We start from the raw sequence: 16,695 nt of genomic DNA, 5'->3' as shown, positions 1-16,695 counted from the left end.
TAACCTTCCTATCCCTGGGTTTCCTGATCTGTAAAACAAGGATAATGATAGCATGTACTCTTAGGATATTTTGAAGACCCTGTAAGTGAGAAAATACATGAAAAAAATCCCTCAGGGCAGTGCTTGGTACACAGTGAGCTCTCACTTATCATGGTCATTATGGTCATTATCACTGCCACGTCCACATCTGCTGCTAGTGCCACTACTCCTCCTCCTCTCTCCACTGAAGCTCTAATCATTTACCCTAGAAACAGTTCCCATTGCACTTTAGTGACAAGGATCTCAGATTTTTTAATGGTATCAGACCTGCATTTCTATAAGGCTAATACTGCAGAATTACTGGAAAACGTATCAAGAAGAAACTAAAATATGCTTCTGTATCTTCTAAACCTATATTGTAGTCAGAGATTAGAGGAAATTTATAATCAACTACTAATTACTTAAAAATTAAACACTGATAATATGCCAATTTTTAAAGAGATGTTTTCTAGCCACTGATTTTCTAGATTCATCTCAAAGCTTCCATTTAACAATTTAAATTACTTAAATTTTATTATTAAGGGAAGCAGTTTTCCTGATTCTTATGAAACCCTATTTGGGTAAAATTGATTAAACCTTTTAATCACACAGTTTTTGAGGAATTGATTTTTCATAGCCTTTTTATTTACATGTGGGTACTGCATAGGAAAGGTAGCAGATTATCTCTGTTTGTTTCATAGGGATGAAGAGTAGCATTCTCACAGATTAAAGGGTCCTCATCATTTCCATTTTCTTCTATACTTGCCAACATTCTGCAGTTCTTACTAAATTTGTTTACTTGTTGGAATACTTTTGTCATCCATGACTTTGAATATTGCTATTCAGCAGATGAATCCCATAGCTTGTTATGAATTCACGTGTATCTCAGGGCCAGTGTGAGGGCCGTAAAGCATCAGAAATAAATCAGACCTGAGCAAAGCTGAACTTCTTTGGAACTTGCATTTTTAGTTTCTGTTTATTTCTGGAACCAAGATTCAAAAAAAAGACTTATTTTATTACAAACATATGGGTGGTACCTTTTACCTGTTATCTTCAGCCACAGGTAACTGTTGATTCCATAAAGTTTTCAAAGATTTGTATCCACTAGGGGTTTCCAAATTTGTGCAACTCTTTCTCACCATTTTAGAAATTATGTTAGGTAAAATTAAAAACTGTGTATTAGTATATTTTACTAATAATACCAATCACCTTTCAGGGCTGATTAAATATTTTGTGCAGCATTCTGTTTGTTTAATCCTTCTTTCACTTAATCTTTTTGATCATTTTATTATTTGTTAAGGTTGTCCTATAGCAAAGGAGTAATTCGTGTAATAAAAGTATCTTAACTGCTGTAATTAATATATCAGAGGAAGAGTAACTTTTAAAATAAAAGTCATAAATTTCATTAAGTATTAAAATGACTTTTTCCTGTTGACTTCTGTGTGTAAGAGAAAGATTGACTTTATGGCATTATGAAAATCAGAATTTTAAGTTCTAAAACGCAAAACATGTTAAATTTAGATTCTAGAACAATGTATAGGGAGACATGTCACAAGTTTCTAGGTTTTCTGGTTAAGTTATTAATATTCTTTTTTGATATTCAAATGTGTTTTGATATTTAAATAATCAGGCTGGCCAGTTAGCTCAGTTGGTTAAAGCATAGTGTTATAACACCAAGGTCAAGGGTTTGAATCCCCTTACCACCAGCCATCAAAAAAAAAAAAAAGATATTTAAATAACCTATTGAATGCAGAACTTAAGTTTTGTAAACCATTATGGAAAATGTTTATATTAACATAATTGAAGTGAATTATGTTTGGAACAAGCTGAAGGTGGTAACTTGTGTGAGGATACTTCAAAAAGTTCATGGAAAAATGGAAAAAAGATTATATGAATCTTTCTATGAACTTTTTGAAGTACCCTCATACTGTTTAAGAGCTGAGCCCTTGAAAGAGTACAGATACTGAGGTGTATCATTTACTAGTACTGTGATCTTAGTTGGTTTCGTTGCTTATAACAGAAATACCTGGAACTGGGTGATTTATAAAGAAAATGTAACTTATTGCTTACGGTTTTGGAGGCTGGGAAGTCCACAGTGTGGGGAACACATCTGATGAGGGTCTTGGTGGTGACAGTGACCTAGGGGTCTCACAGGGCAGAAAATGGCAGAGCAGAGAGAAAGTTCCTCATGCACTTTCCTTTTAAAGCCCTCAGAACCATGCCCCAACCACCATTTTTAATCCATTTACTACAGCATGGTCCTACAATCTAATCACCTCTTCAAGGCCCTGCATTTCAATTACCATAATAAGACTTAACATCCTCTTAACACTGTCACAGTGAGGACCTCAATCTATAATATGTGACTTTGATCAAATTAATCAACTTCTCTCTATGCTTTAGTTTCCCCATCTGTCTTACTTTGTTCAGGCTACTATAACAAAATAGCATAGACTGGGTACTTATAAATGACAGAAATTTATTTCTCATAGTCCTGGTGGCTAGGAAATCCAAGATTAAGGTGCTGGCGAATTCAGTGCCTGGTGAGGGCCCATTTCCTGATTCATAGATGATGCCTTTTCCTTGTGTCCTTACATGGTAGAAGGAGCTAGGTAGCTCTCTGGGGTCTCTTTTATAAGGGCACTAATCCAAATCATGAGCGCTTCACCCTCATGACCTGATTGCCTCACAAAGACCCCACTCACCTCCTAATACCATCACCTTGGGGATTAGGATTTCAACATATGAATTGAGGGAGAGGAGGAGATAAACATTTAGACCACCGCACCACCTGTAAAATGGAATAGTAATAACTGCTCCATTGAGTGTCAGGATTAAAGGAGATAAGATTATTATTAGTTACTAGTTACCATAGTGGTTTTTTTTTTTTTTTTTAACTGTAGTGTTTGTTTTTTTGTTTCATGCTTGTACTTTTAACATTTCCTTCCATTTGAATACTTGCTTTTTTTTTTTTTTTTTTTTTTTGGTCTCCTGCAGGCCTGTGTCTGTCCACTTAGGTGTAAGATCTATTTGTGTGTCAGGGATGATGTTGCAGTGCTAATGTTCAATTGCCCTATTTGGCAATATTCTGATCATTACCTATTAAGAGTAATACCAGTGTTAACTAACTCCCCTTGCCTGACAGTAGTGCTGCCACTATTCCTTGTTTCTATGGTAGTAGATGAGGTTTAAATGGTCCTGTTATTCCAGCCTCCAGACACCATTCCAGATCTACTGGTGCCCTCTACGCCCCCGATGTGTATGGGGCCTCAGGTGAAGGATGAGTACATTTTCACTATCATCTGTGCATTCATCTCAGATTTTTGTCCTTTTCAGTTTCCATTGAATAATATTTGTTTTAAAATTGGTTTGTGTTTATTTAAGTTTAATTTCTTGAAAAAATAAATCATTTGTGTTTTTTTTTTCTTTTTCCCCAAGTAACTTTTTTCCCCCTCAGCAACCTTATTGAATATTTTTCTCACTGGCAGATGGACATTTTTCTTTTGTATAACCTGTTACGTCATTTTAAAATGTAAAATTGTTTTACGTTCTCAATTATGTACTTCATGTTTGTATATATGTTTAAAAAAAAAAAAAAACCAAAATGGTGGATGAAGTGTTTTAATTGTAAATGATGGTATAGAAAGCAGTTGAGGGGGAGAATTCATCTCTGGTTTGTCTTTATATACCTCAGAATGTTGGGCACTAAACAGATATCAAGTGATCTGTCTTAGTTATAGAATGAAATCAACCTATTTTGAAGGAGAGAAGATAACAATTAGAACTTTTCCCCTTGTAAATTCCCAGTGTGGCTTCATTGATCTCTCTTCATTGATCCCTCAACCATTATTAGTTGAGGATTGATCTTTGTTCTGGGTTACTCTGTGGTTCACCCATATGGATGAGATTTGCCTTCACTGATAGAGCTGGATTAATTACTGGGCTATAGATTTGCAAGCTATAGTCTGCCAGCCATGCTTTCTTCTACTTTGTGGTAATAAATAAATAGTTACTATTCATTAAGTTTATTTTCTACGTATTGTCAATAATTTTAGTTGCCTTTACTCTTTCATTTTACCAAAAATTAAATGTGCCCAGAAAATACAATATTGCTTTTAAAATGCTTTGCCCCATTGGTTTTTTTCCTCCCTTAAAATTTCTCAAGCAGACACTGTTACATTTAGGACTCTCTCAAAGCTCTTTTCATTCTTTTGATTAATTAGGTCTTGGGTATGGGATGAGCCAGTCAAGCCGATTGTCATCTTCTGTCAGTGCCATGCGAGTCCTGAACACAGGTTCCGACGTGGAGGAGGCGGTAGCAGATGCCTTGGTACTCTTCTCCATTTCCTTATCATTATAAATGTTCCAATTATCTAACTAACGTGAGGAAGCCAGACCACCCATGTGGGAAAGGGGATGGGAAAATTCTTGTGAATTAAATTTAGGAAGATAAAATGTGAACAAGGTAAAAAAGCAGAATAGTATAGAGTTGTCCCTCAGTATTGGTGGGGGATTGGTTCCAGGACTTCCAAAATCCTCAGATGCTCGTCTCTGATATAAAATGGCATAATATTTGTATATAATGTGCATAGGCACATCCTCCCATATACTTTAAATCATCCCTAGATTACTAATAATACCTAATACAGTGTAAACGCTGTGTAAATAGTTATTATACTGTATTGTTTAGGGAATAATGATAAGAAAAAAAGTCTGTACGTGTGCAGTACATATGCAATTTTTTTTAATCCAAATATTTTTGATCCAAAGTTAGTTGAATCTATGGATGCAGAACTCACAGATACAGAGGTCTGACTGTAATTAATTCTTGGTCTTTATTAATTACTCAGAATTTTAAGCCAGAGCCAACAGTACCAATGGAGGAGTGTCATGAATATAAATATTGATGTCTTTAATATGATAATGTCTTTCAAACACTGTAGTATGCCGAAGGTAAGGGAAGGTAGATAAGTATAAATATGTACACCTACAAGCATGTAATTTCAAGGCTAGCTTAACCTTGAGTATTTAGAGATTGTTTAAGTTTGGGATCGGATCTTGTTTAGTCTTTTAATTAGTTGTATTTTCTGAGCTGAGAGAAAGTACCAGCCTCAAAGCAAATTATAATTAAGGTATCTTCCTGGTTCTTTATGCCTGAATATGGTGAGGTTTAAAAAAATGTTCTACAGATCCAGGATAGTTTGTTAGTAGAGCTATATATCGCTGTTGTTTTTCTCACCAAAAATTATGAAGGAAGTATCATTTGAAACAGTGTGTGTGTGTGTGTATATATATATATATGTATATATATATATATATATATATATATATATATATATATATAACTGGCTTTGGCTAATTTCCCAAATCATTCAGTATGACATATCCTCTTTCAAATTGTATTAATCCTATATTTGAGAACTATTTACTCAGTTTCTTATTCACAACTTATAAAAGGCCTCATCTTTGTTTTGAAATAAAAAATATATTATGCCTCTAAAGCTGTAGATCACATATTAACTAGTGTTGATATAAATAATTTTTGCCACATAGATTTGAAAAACAAGTTTTTTAACTATTACAAATATTCATTGGTAATAGTTATAATTTATTGAATGTCATCACATATGCAGTTCTGCTCTAACAGTCAACATGTGTTGGATTTTTCCTTTTACCTCAGCCATTTGATTATTTTTTATAAATTAATACTACTTTAAGTAGGGACTTTGTTCTCTTGGGCATGGGGCATATTGATCGCATTTTGTTCTGATGATATTAATCAATCAGATGTTTTAAATGTACTGTTACTTTCTCAAGTCATGTTTTCTAGTTTTTTTAATTGGGGGATTTACCAGTTAAATTCTACTTACATAAATTTTATGAATTAAATAGGTTATTCTTGACCTATTACTTATAATACTAAGATGTTGTATTTGAATTATATGAGGAATACTTAGCCACCAATGCTGAAATCTGAACCTCAATAATCAGTTCTGTCTACTTTTATTTGCATAGCACCGAGACTCTGGTAATCAATTTTTAAGAAAAAACTTTCCAACTATTAAGCCTAATTTAGACCTGGGGAAAATCATAAAAATAAAATTAACTTTGTAAATGGCAAAAGGATCCAAATAGAATATTTGAGTGTCTTTGGGAAAACTGGTTATGGAAATATTTTTATAGCTTAGATAACTCTTTAAACTAAAGGATATTGATAAGATTAAAGATATAGCCCACTTATAAGCAGCTCTTTTGTATCTGTATGTTAAAAAACGTAATGTTTCTGATTGTAGGCATTGTTAATGTCTACTTCACTGTTCTGTTTAGCAAAATGTTCTTCATTATTTTCAATTTTTCTCTTTAAAAATTTACTGCTCTCAGCTCTTAGGAGACATACGGACTAAGGTATAGACATTGCTATTTTCTGACATCTTATGATACCATCACTTTTTTTCTTTGCTTCATCAATTTAACAGATGATGGTCTTCTATAAAAAAAATAAAGTGGAAGTAATAAAATCCTTAGACATACATCTATTTTTCTGTAAATATAATTATCAAGAGAGAGATACTGCTTGAATAGAGTGTCTTGTGGGGGTGCAAGTCCTTTCAGCCTGACTACTTCATATAAAGGAGGTGAGGTCATTCACACTAAGATCTGTAAAAAGACTGCTCCTAGAGTCCAACACAGGAAATATCACAGTGTTACCATTCTAAATTAAATTGATATCTCTAGATCAATATTAGGCATTTAGAGATGGAACCACTAAGTTCAAATCATATTTCTTTTAGAATTTAGACTTGGGCAAACTTAGAGCCACGTGGAACTATTTTAAATTATTGTGCTTAATATGTTTTATAGAAACATCTTCACCACTGACCAGCCAAAATTCAAATAACAGATTACATAATGATTTGTTTTCAGTTCTTCCAGGAAATCTCAAATAAGCCACTTATTCTCTCTCATTTCACTTTTAATATCACGTATATAGAATAATGTCTTAGATGTAAAGAAATCAAAGGAATCTGAATATGTTTTCTAACATTTATTGAAATAGTTGGTTTAGATACGTTGAGAAAAGCATGGAGGTCCCTTACGGAACTTGCCTCCTAAAAAATAATAGTAAGCAAAACAATTTTTCATCATTCTTTGTATTTTACTTTTCTAGGAGACATGAAGGGTTGGGTACAAGGGAAGGAATAGTAGTAAGAGAAGTGGTAGTGGAGGCAAAAGGAGAGTAGAGGAAAGAGAAGAGAGAAAGGGAAAAAATGGAACTTTACACAGGGGAAAAGATGCATTTTCCTGATCTGTTGTATTCCTCCTTTAAAAAGGTAGTATTCTCTTCTTACCAATTCAGATTTCTACTAGTTTCTGTTCATTTACATTCTGGTTGTTCTTGGTTTTCCATGAAAGGAGAAGGGAAAAAACCCACATTTCTGAGTACTTCCCACTTTACATATCTGAACTTCCATATAGTCTTATTCTGCTTCTACCACTTCCATAGTTAAAGAATGTTTCACCTTCTACTAACTTCTGTAACATGTTTTCTGAAGAAAAACTAAATATTGACATTTTATTATTACAATGATGAGCAGCATGCTTCACACTTATTTTAAAACAAAAATCCTTTTGTTCTCAGTAGAAATCATGAAATTCTTTTAGCTACTGCTAATGCGATTCTTTATGTACAACAGAAAAAACCTGCTCGAAGAAGATATGAATCCTATGGAATGCATTCAGATGATGATGCCAACAGTGATGCGTCCAGTGCTTGTTCAGAACGTTCCTATAGTTCTCGAAATGGTAGTATTCCTACATATATGAGGCAGACAGAAGATGTGGCAGAAGTTCTCAATAGATGTGCTAGTTCCAATTGGTCAGAAAGGAAGGAAGGCCTCCTGGGTCTGCAGAACTTATTAAAAAATCAGAGAACGCTAAGGTGAGATGTGTTGTTTTAATTATCTTGTCAGGTTAGCACTTTTTGGCTTGACTTTGTTTCTATAACACTTTAAAGATACTAGTATAGAAACAGACTTGACTTGAATTCAGAAGGTTGCATCAAAGTGTTTTTCCCAAGCCTCAGTCCTTTAGGACCATCTATACTATAGTTTACTAAAAAATGTATAATTCATTTGCTGTATTTAATGAAACATTTTAAAAGGAAACTTTTTATTCACGAACAGAAGTTAAGTGAACAGTTATTAATTTTAAAAATTAAAATAATAAAATGCATAATAATAAAGCTGACTGGTTTATTAAAATCCATTTCTGATAAGTTTTTCAGTGAGAGGAAAGAATGTTTATGCTTATTTGGAAATGAAGGTACTCACATATTCCTAGTGTTCATGTAATATGTGAATCATAGTGTAATAGGAAATGCAGTTGAATGAACTTCTCTAAGAACAGAAGTTTGTTTTTTGGGTTTTTGGTTTTGTTTCCTTTCCTAATGGCTTTTGCTTGCTTTTTTCCGCCCTGCATTCTTCATTTCCTTGTCTATGTAGTTTTGAGTCTTTTATATAGTCAACCCCTTTAAGAACCTAGCTTCAAATATTTCATAAGTTTGAGTATGGTAGAATGTAGAGGACTAATTCCTGACTTAATACATGTGAAATAGGGGTTTGATATACTTGCTGTGTATTTATTTTAGAAAGTATTAGAACTGTATAATTTAAAATAAATGTTTATCTGTGTACTAACTAGTATACTTTTATGTGTGCATGTCACACTTCATAAATCACTGTAATAAATCATTACAATATTGTTTCCAGCCCCATCAAGATTAGGTTGACATTAGATTCAGCATATCATTTTAAATGGCAAGAGAGTAGGCATAGTTTAGAAAGATTTTAGACTCAAAGTGGCAAAATTTAAGAAAACATCTTAGCACATAAAAGGATAAGATTCATGTGCTGGGAATGCCATGTGTAAAATTTCCCTTGTCATACTACATTAATGAAATACAATTGTATTTCTTTTCATAACTTTCATATAATGTGGGTTACAACAGAATCACTGCGTTTGATAACTTTGTATTTAGCCCTAACTAGTAAATCCCACAAATTTCTCAATTTTGAGGGCAGATTGTTTTTTAACATTTTCATTGTTATTAAGAAATTTAATTATATAAAAGATTACTTCTAAATAACTTCTTTCTACAACAAGATATTAACTAGCCACCGTATTATTTTGACAGTCGAGTTGAACTGAAAAGATTATGTGAGATTTTCACAAGAATGTTTGCTGATCCTCATGGCAAGGTATGTTTTAGTATTTATGATTATTTACTGCAATAAAGTGTCATCTATATATTGCCCAAAAAGAAGTAAAATAATAGCAGAAAATGTAAGCCATTTTTGTTTTATTATTACCTCAAAATGGTAGTAATATTTTTATACATAATCAAAATTAAGTGTTTTATATCATACATAATTTAGAAATTGCTCTCCGGAAACCATTTGAGCTTTTCCAAAGAGAGACTGTCTAAGACTGAAAACTGAAAGGTATACTTACAAGCACAATTCTTGTATAATTTATCAGGGTGGGTGTATTTTGTAATACTATGAATATTTTACTATTTGTAAAGGACATAATTGGGGTAAGTTGAAAAAAGTTTCTAACATTTTATTGAGTTTTCTTCTGCAATTATTACGTTAGTGTAAATATATTCTTATCTTGAAAGAACAGTTTTGCCATTAATAACACAAAAGCACAAAAAAATATGGCTCTAGCCATAAGTTGTATGTACACTGTGAAATTTCAGTTTGCCAAAAATATGGCTTTAGCCATAAGCTGTATGTACACTGTGAAATTTTGGTTTGCCTTGATGTACTGTTATAAAAATATGTTATAGAAATATGTTCACTTATTGTTTCCAGCAATGTGTTTGATAATGGTGAAACTTTATTAAGTATCTTCCTTTAGGACACCAAAGGTCTACAGAAGAATTTCTAACCTAAATGAGAGCGATGTGGCAAGGAAATTATAAGAAAAATATTAATGAATTTCACTTTACTGTTTTTTTTTAATCGTCTTCACTTTATTGTTGCATACATCATTTTCTCCTCATTTTTTTATTATTTTATTTATTTATTTATTTTTAAAATTTTTTTTGTCTTTTCCGTGACCAGTACTCAGCCAGTGGGTGCACCGGCCATTCCTATATAGGATCCGAACCCACAGCGGGAGCGTCGCCACGCTCCCAGCACCGCACTCTCCCGAGTGTGCCACGGGCTCAGCCCTCTCCTCATTTTTTTCTATTTTCGATATTTTCATTACTTACAACACTACTTAGATATTAAAATCCCACTTTATACATAAACTAAAATCCAGCTAAAGATTTGAATCTAGTGGAGTATATACTTAATTATTTAAATTAATTGGTTATACTTTATTACAGTGTTTTTCAAATATTATCCTCTGTCCAAAGGTGTATTTATTTTATCTAAGGACAAAAGATTTCATTAAAAGACAAAGATGAAAATGCATTTGGTAAAGTTCGTAACTTTCAAACTGAAGGTATATATAATTCTACCATTTTATATTGATATTGCTACCACTAATTACAGCTGTAGGTTCTGCAAAAATTTCTGTAAATTCTAAACAAATTCACTTGGTATTGTTAGTTGGCAATATAAGCCAAAGGATGAGACAGTTATCTGGGTAAGCCTTTTTATTAAGCAACATTTTAATTAAGTCTGCTCAACTTTGAAAAATACAGTTATTAATCTTCAATAAGTGGTATAACTCTTCACTACTGGAAGGTATGAGTTGAAGGCTGGATTATTTCTTGAAGTCATAGTTTTTGACTTTGTGTTAGGGTAATAATACAATTTAGTTGGATGATAGAATCTATCCAGTGATAAAGAGAAACATTTTTTAAAAGATCAAATAGGAAAGCCAAGTTTGATGTTGGCAAAGGAATTGAACTGAGCACAAATTTTTGGCTTTCCTTAGTAGATGTGGAGAACCAGCTACAATTCTCCCTAGAATTGAATCAGAAAGATGACATTTTGTTTTTTCTTTTCAGAATTTTATAACAACGTAAAATTCTTATTGACCCACCTGGGGTTTTTCTGTTTGTTTATTTTGGTCTTTGGTTTTTTAGTCCAGTGAAGACAAATATGGGAAGAATTTTGTTTGTTTCCATTTGGCTTTTGTTTGGTGACTGTTCATTACAGGCTCTGCCAATAATATAATTCATTAAAAGTAAACTAGACATGTCACCATACTGTGCTGAGTTAAAAATGTTAGAGTTTGATTTTTTTGCATTACATCTGATATTAAAACAGCAGATATGCCCCTCCTTCTGTAACGTATATTTCTAATGTACCAACAGTTCCTTCTTCAGAATCAAGCAATTGTTTTTGATGCCTTCCTTTTTTTTCCCTTTCAAATGCAATTTTGTTCTATATCAGGGGTCAGCCATTATTTTCTGTAAATATTGAGGCTTTGCAGACCATATTGATCTCTGTCCCAGCTATTCATCTCTGCCATTATAGCACAAAGACATCCATAATAGACAGTATGTAAACAAATGAATGTGGCTGAGTTGCAGTAAAACTTCATTTATGAACATTGAAGTTTGAATGTTCATATAATTTTCATGTATCACTAAATAGTCTTTTGTTTGTTTTTAAAACCACTTAAAATTATAAGATCACTCTTAGCTTGCAGGCCAAACTTTAATGACTATATGATGAACTCTTTGTCATTGACACTAAAATAGAAACATACATTCAGGAACCTATACTCATGCAGCTCATGCCGCAGGTTGAAGATTAGGACTATTAAAGGGAAACAGTGGACTTCCAGTGAAGATGGTGGAATAGACGGTGCCCAGTGTCACTCTCTCCCACAAATCAACCAATTTACAACTATAAAAATGTAACAACAGCCAAGCTGGGGCCACTGGAGCTCAGGGGAAGAGGAGAGACCTACAGAGTTCATGAACAGGGAGAAGCCATGATTAGAGAAAGAAAAAACTGCTCAGAGTGTTTCGGGCCGCAGCTGCTTTAAGCCTGGAACTGCTGAGTGCATGGAGCAGGAGCCAGCAGAAGCCATAGCTGTGCCCTTCGGATGGAGTTGCTTGGAGGTGGCAGGGGAGAAGAGGGCCTTGGTGGCCCCCAGAACCAAGACCACTAATAGTGTTCCTGCAGGAGCAAGGAGCCAGAACAGCTGAAAAAGGGGAGCCATTCAGAGGTCAGTGAGTTATCGCAAGGGACTGGCGCAGGACCCGTCCCATGGGAAGTGTTTGGATCGCAGGCAGTGGGGGAGATGGACCCACTGGGAGAACACTGGGACACAGCAAGGACAGCCAAATCAGCGCAGGACCACTCAGAGGAGACTGGTCGGGAATGCAGAATTGCATGGGATGTAGTTTGATGAAAAGATTCAGGCCCAAATCAGAGTTTCTACACAACCCAGGTTCACCTGGTCTCTGGAGAGCCAGAAGTAGCTGTAAGGTCAACCATTAAGCCCTGAGCTGCACAAAAAGTCTTCCTAGGGAAACAGCAGCAAAGCAGCAATTTAGCTCAACAACAAAGTTCAAGTACTGGTTCCTACAGGAAATTCCCCCGTTTTAGAAGTAAGCAAAGGACAAAAAGTTAGTTTCAGCCCAGGCAGACCTCTAGTGCCTCGGGGCCCCACCCAGGGGCCTGGGGTATGGAGCCAGGAACCGGATCCCCCGCCCACAACCAGGCACACTGCCAGCACCAAGGAGAATGCCAAAAACATCACCTCCATGTGGGTGGGCCACCATAGCCACCACAGTAACCACGGCTGCCACGAAAGGGCACAGATGGTCCACCAGCCACTGGAGTGCACTGACACAAGGAGAGTCACCAGCAGAGACCAGAGAAAAGAATAGGATGTCTATCCCCACAAAGCCATTCCAGAGTGACAGAAGAAGCATCTGCTCTATGATAATATTGGGGGACCTGATCATACCTCTCAGCATTGGACAGATCATCTAGGCAGCAAACCAACAGGGTAACCATTACTCTTTTAGAGGGAGAGAAGAAATCTAGGGTTATCTGTGGTGGGAAGGGGGAGGAATAGGGGGATAGGGAGAGATTGGACAAGCGGCATAAAGAATAAGTACAGTTTGTAACAATATACATCCTAGTAATATTGATTTGATCAACATATGTCAACATTGACTCCCAAAATATATATAATCAATTATGATTCAATAAAAAAAGGGGGGGGGAGCAGTGTACTAGCCCTTGCTGGGTGAAATCACACAGTCCTGCATATTCCTGCTGATCTCCATATCTGATCTGTGATTTTGATCTAAGTGCTCATTGCTTCATGGTTCTCCTCCTCCTCTCAGTTTTCTCTTCGTTCTCCATGGAGACAGTCAAATATTTTCTCTCCTTAAAACTCCAGCCCTGGTTACTTGCCCACCATCTCATGCCCCAGCATATGTCCTAGCCTCTCAGGTTACCAAGAAAATAGAAGCCATCGAGCCATCAAGAAACTCCTTTATTCAGTATGCATTTTCTGTCATTTTAAGGAATGTGTGAGACAGGAGGAATGGTGTGTTTTATTTTCTGTGGTGCCTAATGAGGTCTTCCTTATGCCACTTCTTCCACTCTTCTTTTCAGATCTCTCTTCTTGTTTTCCTAGTGTTGGTGTTGCATAGAGTCTTGCCCTAGGCTCTCTTTCAATCTATACCTTTTCTGAAGCTTCAGTTACTCACTTTATCTTAATGGCTTCCAAGTGTGTATTTCCAGCCCATGTTTTTCTCCTGCACTTACTTTAATAACTACATGCCAATTGGTTATCTTCAACCTCAAAACTACTCTTCCTCCTGCATTGCCTTAACTCATTAGATGAAACCCCTATAACTTGGTTGCTCAAGTGAGGGATTTTGACATTATTCTAGAAACTTTACTCAATCCTGTTGATTTAACCTTCTGAATAACTCTCTATTCTCACTGCTAATTGAGGGCACAATGGTCTTTTGCCTGTCGCGCCTTGTCCTCACCTTCCATCCCTAAATTCTCCTCCACACCACATCCTTGAGTGACCTTTCTAAAAAGCAAATCTTCTCTACTAGCTTAAAACCTTTCAGTGACTGCTCATTGTCCTCAAGAAAATGTCCAAACAAAGCCTGTCATTTTTGCTTGTTATTCTGTCAACCTAGCCTAAACTATGTTCATTTCCCCAAATGTGTCATGTACTTTTCCTTATGTCCTTGAAATATGCTATCAGAGACATTTTCTTTACTTCCCCAATCCAGCATCCTTGGACCTCTGTTTAGACAGCACATCTTCCTCAAGCCTGGATTAGATCTCTGAGTTCAAATCATTTATCTATAATGTCAACTCTCCTGAAAACTCATGGTTGAGACCACCTGTTGTCCCCAGTGAAAACAGGACACTTAGAGAATGAAGTTATGAGCAGTAGCCCATATCCTTCCGGCTAGGACCACCTCCTTTAGACTCCAGAATGGTTTCCTTGTTTTTTTTATACTAAGGGTCTGTGTCCAACTAAAATATTAGGCATGCTATAGTATACAGTGCAGATCTAGAAAGGAAGGGCAGTAAAAGAATGCTTTCTGAATACAGTTGAAGTGGGACAACTGGATTTTTCCTGGGATAGGAGTGATGTGATTGATAAATATAGTTTGCAAGCTAAAATTATTTGATGTCTATAATTTGATAAGTGAACTTTTTTTATTTCATGTACAAATATGGAAATAAGTGATATATGTACAACAGTAATTTAGACCGTAAAGCAGATGTTTAATTTAAGCTTTTCAATAGTTTACAAGAGAGGCAGTATAACACCATAATAAAAAGCATGGATAGTGGAGCTGGATTGCTTGAGCTCAAATTCTGCCTCCAACACTTATTAGCATTGTTTACCTTGATTTCTTAATCTATAAAAAATGGTTAATAGTAATACTTCATAAGATTGTGGTGACGATTAAATGAGTTAGTATATGTAAAGCCCTTAGAACATACTGTCACCTCTCCCAGGGTGACAGAGACGCAAAGGATTACTCAAAGCTCATTTCTCCAGAGAAGTGAGAGGCCCAGAAAGGGTTAATCCCAGGAGCAGTTCCTTCAAGAGAGAAGGATTCCTAAGAATAGCGATGAATCAGGTTTTCTCTCAGTTTTTATTGTTCAGGCATAAAGTTGCAGAAAATAACATAGGTGGTTAATCAGTCATAGTGAAAACATAAACAAACTGGCTACATGACAATTTTCATTAAGGCAGGTGCAACTTAAAAATAGTTTAAGCAAATTACCATTAAAAGAGTCATAAAACTAAGCTATGTGACATACAAAAGAAACAATGAGATAATCATCATGGCAACACTTAGTTCCCTAGGAAACTTAAAGGAACAGCTGAAGGCCAGATGAGGAACCAACCACGAATTGGCAGAGTAACCTTGGAGCTTTTCGCTCACATATTTCCCCATCATTAGGTTTAGCTGCACCAAGGACGAATGCCCTTAGAGCAAGCACTTTTGCTGTGTTACAGTTTTCTTATCCACACCAGAGACTTTTTAGTCCTGTGAAAGTTTTCTGTTTTTTCCCAAGCTTAGCATTTCTATGTGTAATTCTAAAAAGTTAGCCTATTCCTTAAACTACAGGGTTTTGGCTCTGCTAAAACTAAGGGCTGTCGCCCTACTAAGCTACAACTTATACTAAGGGCTTTAGCCTTTCTAAAAACTAAGGACTGTGGTCTCACTAAGCTATAAGTTAGGCCCTGTAAAATATATATGCTTATTAATGTTAGTATCCTCCACAACATACCATACAAGTTTTTTTAATTCAAATTTAAATAAGTTTTAAAAACTAAGGAGTTCAGAGAAGATTTTTATTTTGAGTGTTCTGGACCCATTTTTTCCCCTCAAAAGTAAGCGGTGTCAGTAAGCGGTGTCAGATACCAAAAGCTATCTCATGCGATTCTGGCTCTTAACTCTGAAAAGAGCCACCTTCACTGAGGTGCATGCTTAGAATTGGCATTTTATGGTTTTTTTAATTCTGCCTCTTGAATCATGCTCTTGTGTCTTGGACAGCTAGGGTAGGAATTCAATCTGTAGCTACTATATGGTGCACAGTTGATTGAGTGCCCTACTTATAAGGTCACATCTGGTCTCCTGATGAGTATTCTAGGCAGCTCAGCTATCTGCAGTCCTTGAATCAGAAGACCATTACATACATCCTACCTGGGGAAAATAAAAAATTGTGGTATAAATAGTAGTTACTTTTTACTTCCAAACAATAGTAATTGTTCCAAGCCTTCACAGAAATAATTTAACTTCTGAAAGTATTGCTTTAAGGACAGGGAGGTGAGGAGAAGAAAAGAAACAAACAAATTCTAGATTCTGTGGTAATGAATGTGGAACCAAATATCAGCACTGTTTGTTCAGAAATGAGAATCAGTGTCTGTTATTTTTGCATTCTTTCCAGAAGTTGAACCTCAAGAATATACTTGAAAAGAAGGCTTTTTGTTTTTACTTTTTTATAGTTTCCTATAAAGAGAAACACAGGAAAATCATATAGTCTTCTCCCATACTGTTCATTTAACTCTTGTTTTAAAAACTATTTTGAGTTTACCATAAAACTTTGACATTTGTTGCTTTTATTTTCTAAGTGTTTTTCTTCCATACAGGAACTTTGCATTGATGGCGACTAATTTGTGTGTTTTTCTTTTTTTTCT

General features: G+C 35.3%; 1 protein-coding gene across 10 annotated transcripts in view; it reads left to right on the top strand.

Moving 5' to 3' along the window:
* CLASP2 (cytoplasmic linker associated protein 2) overlaps positions 1-16,695 on the top strand; it is a 182,554-nt gene that overhangs the window by 111,765 nt on the left and 54,094 nt on the right. For all 10 annotated transcript variants that reach the window (XM_063113533.1, XM_063113537.1, XM_063113532.1 and 7 more), the window contains 3 exons: positions 4,242-4,348; positions 7,713-7,957; positions 9,212-9,275. In XM_063113533.1, coding sequence (XP_062969603.1) covers positions 4,242-4,348; positions 7,713-7,957; positions 9,212-9,275 — 416 coding nt within the window. The remainder of the gene's footprint in view (positions 1-4,241; positions 4,349-7,712; positions 7,958-9,211; positions 9,276-16,695) is intronic.

Source organism: Cynocephalus volans, chromosome 11 (assembly GCF_027409185.1).
Source record: "Cynocephalus volans isolate mCynVol1 chromosome 11, mCynVol1.pri, whole genome shotgun sequence".
NCBI classification, from domain to species: domain Eukaryota; kingdom Metazoa; phylum Chordata; class Mammalia; order Dermoptera; family Cynocephalidae; genus Cynocephalus; species Cynocephalus volans.
Note: the sequence above shows the minus strand (reverse complement) of the source record. Positions and strands in the feature narration are given on the sequence as shown.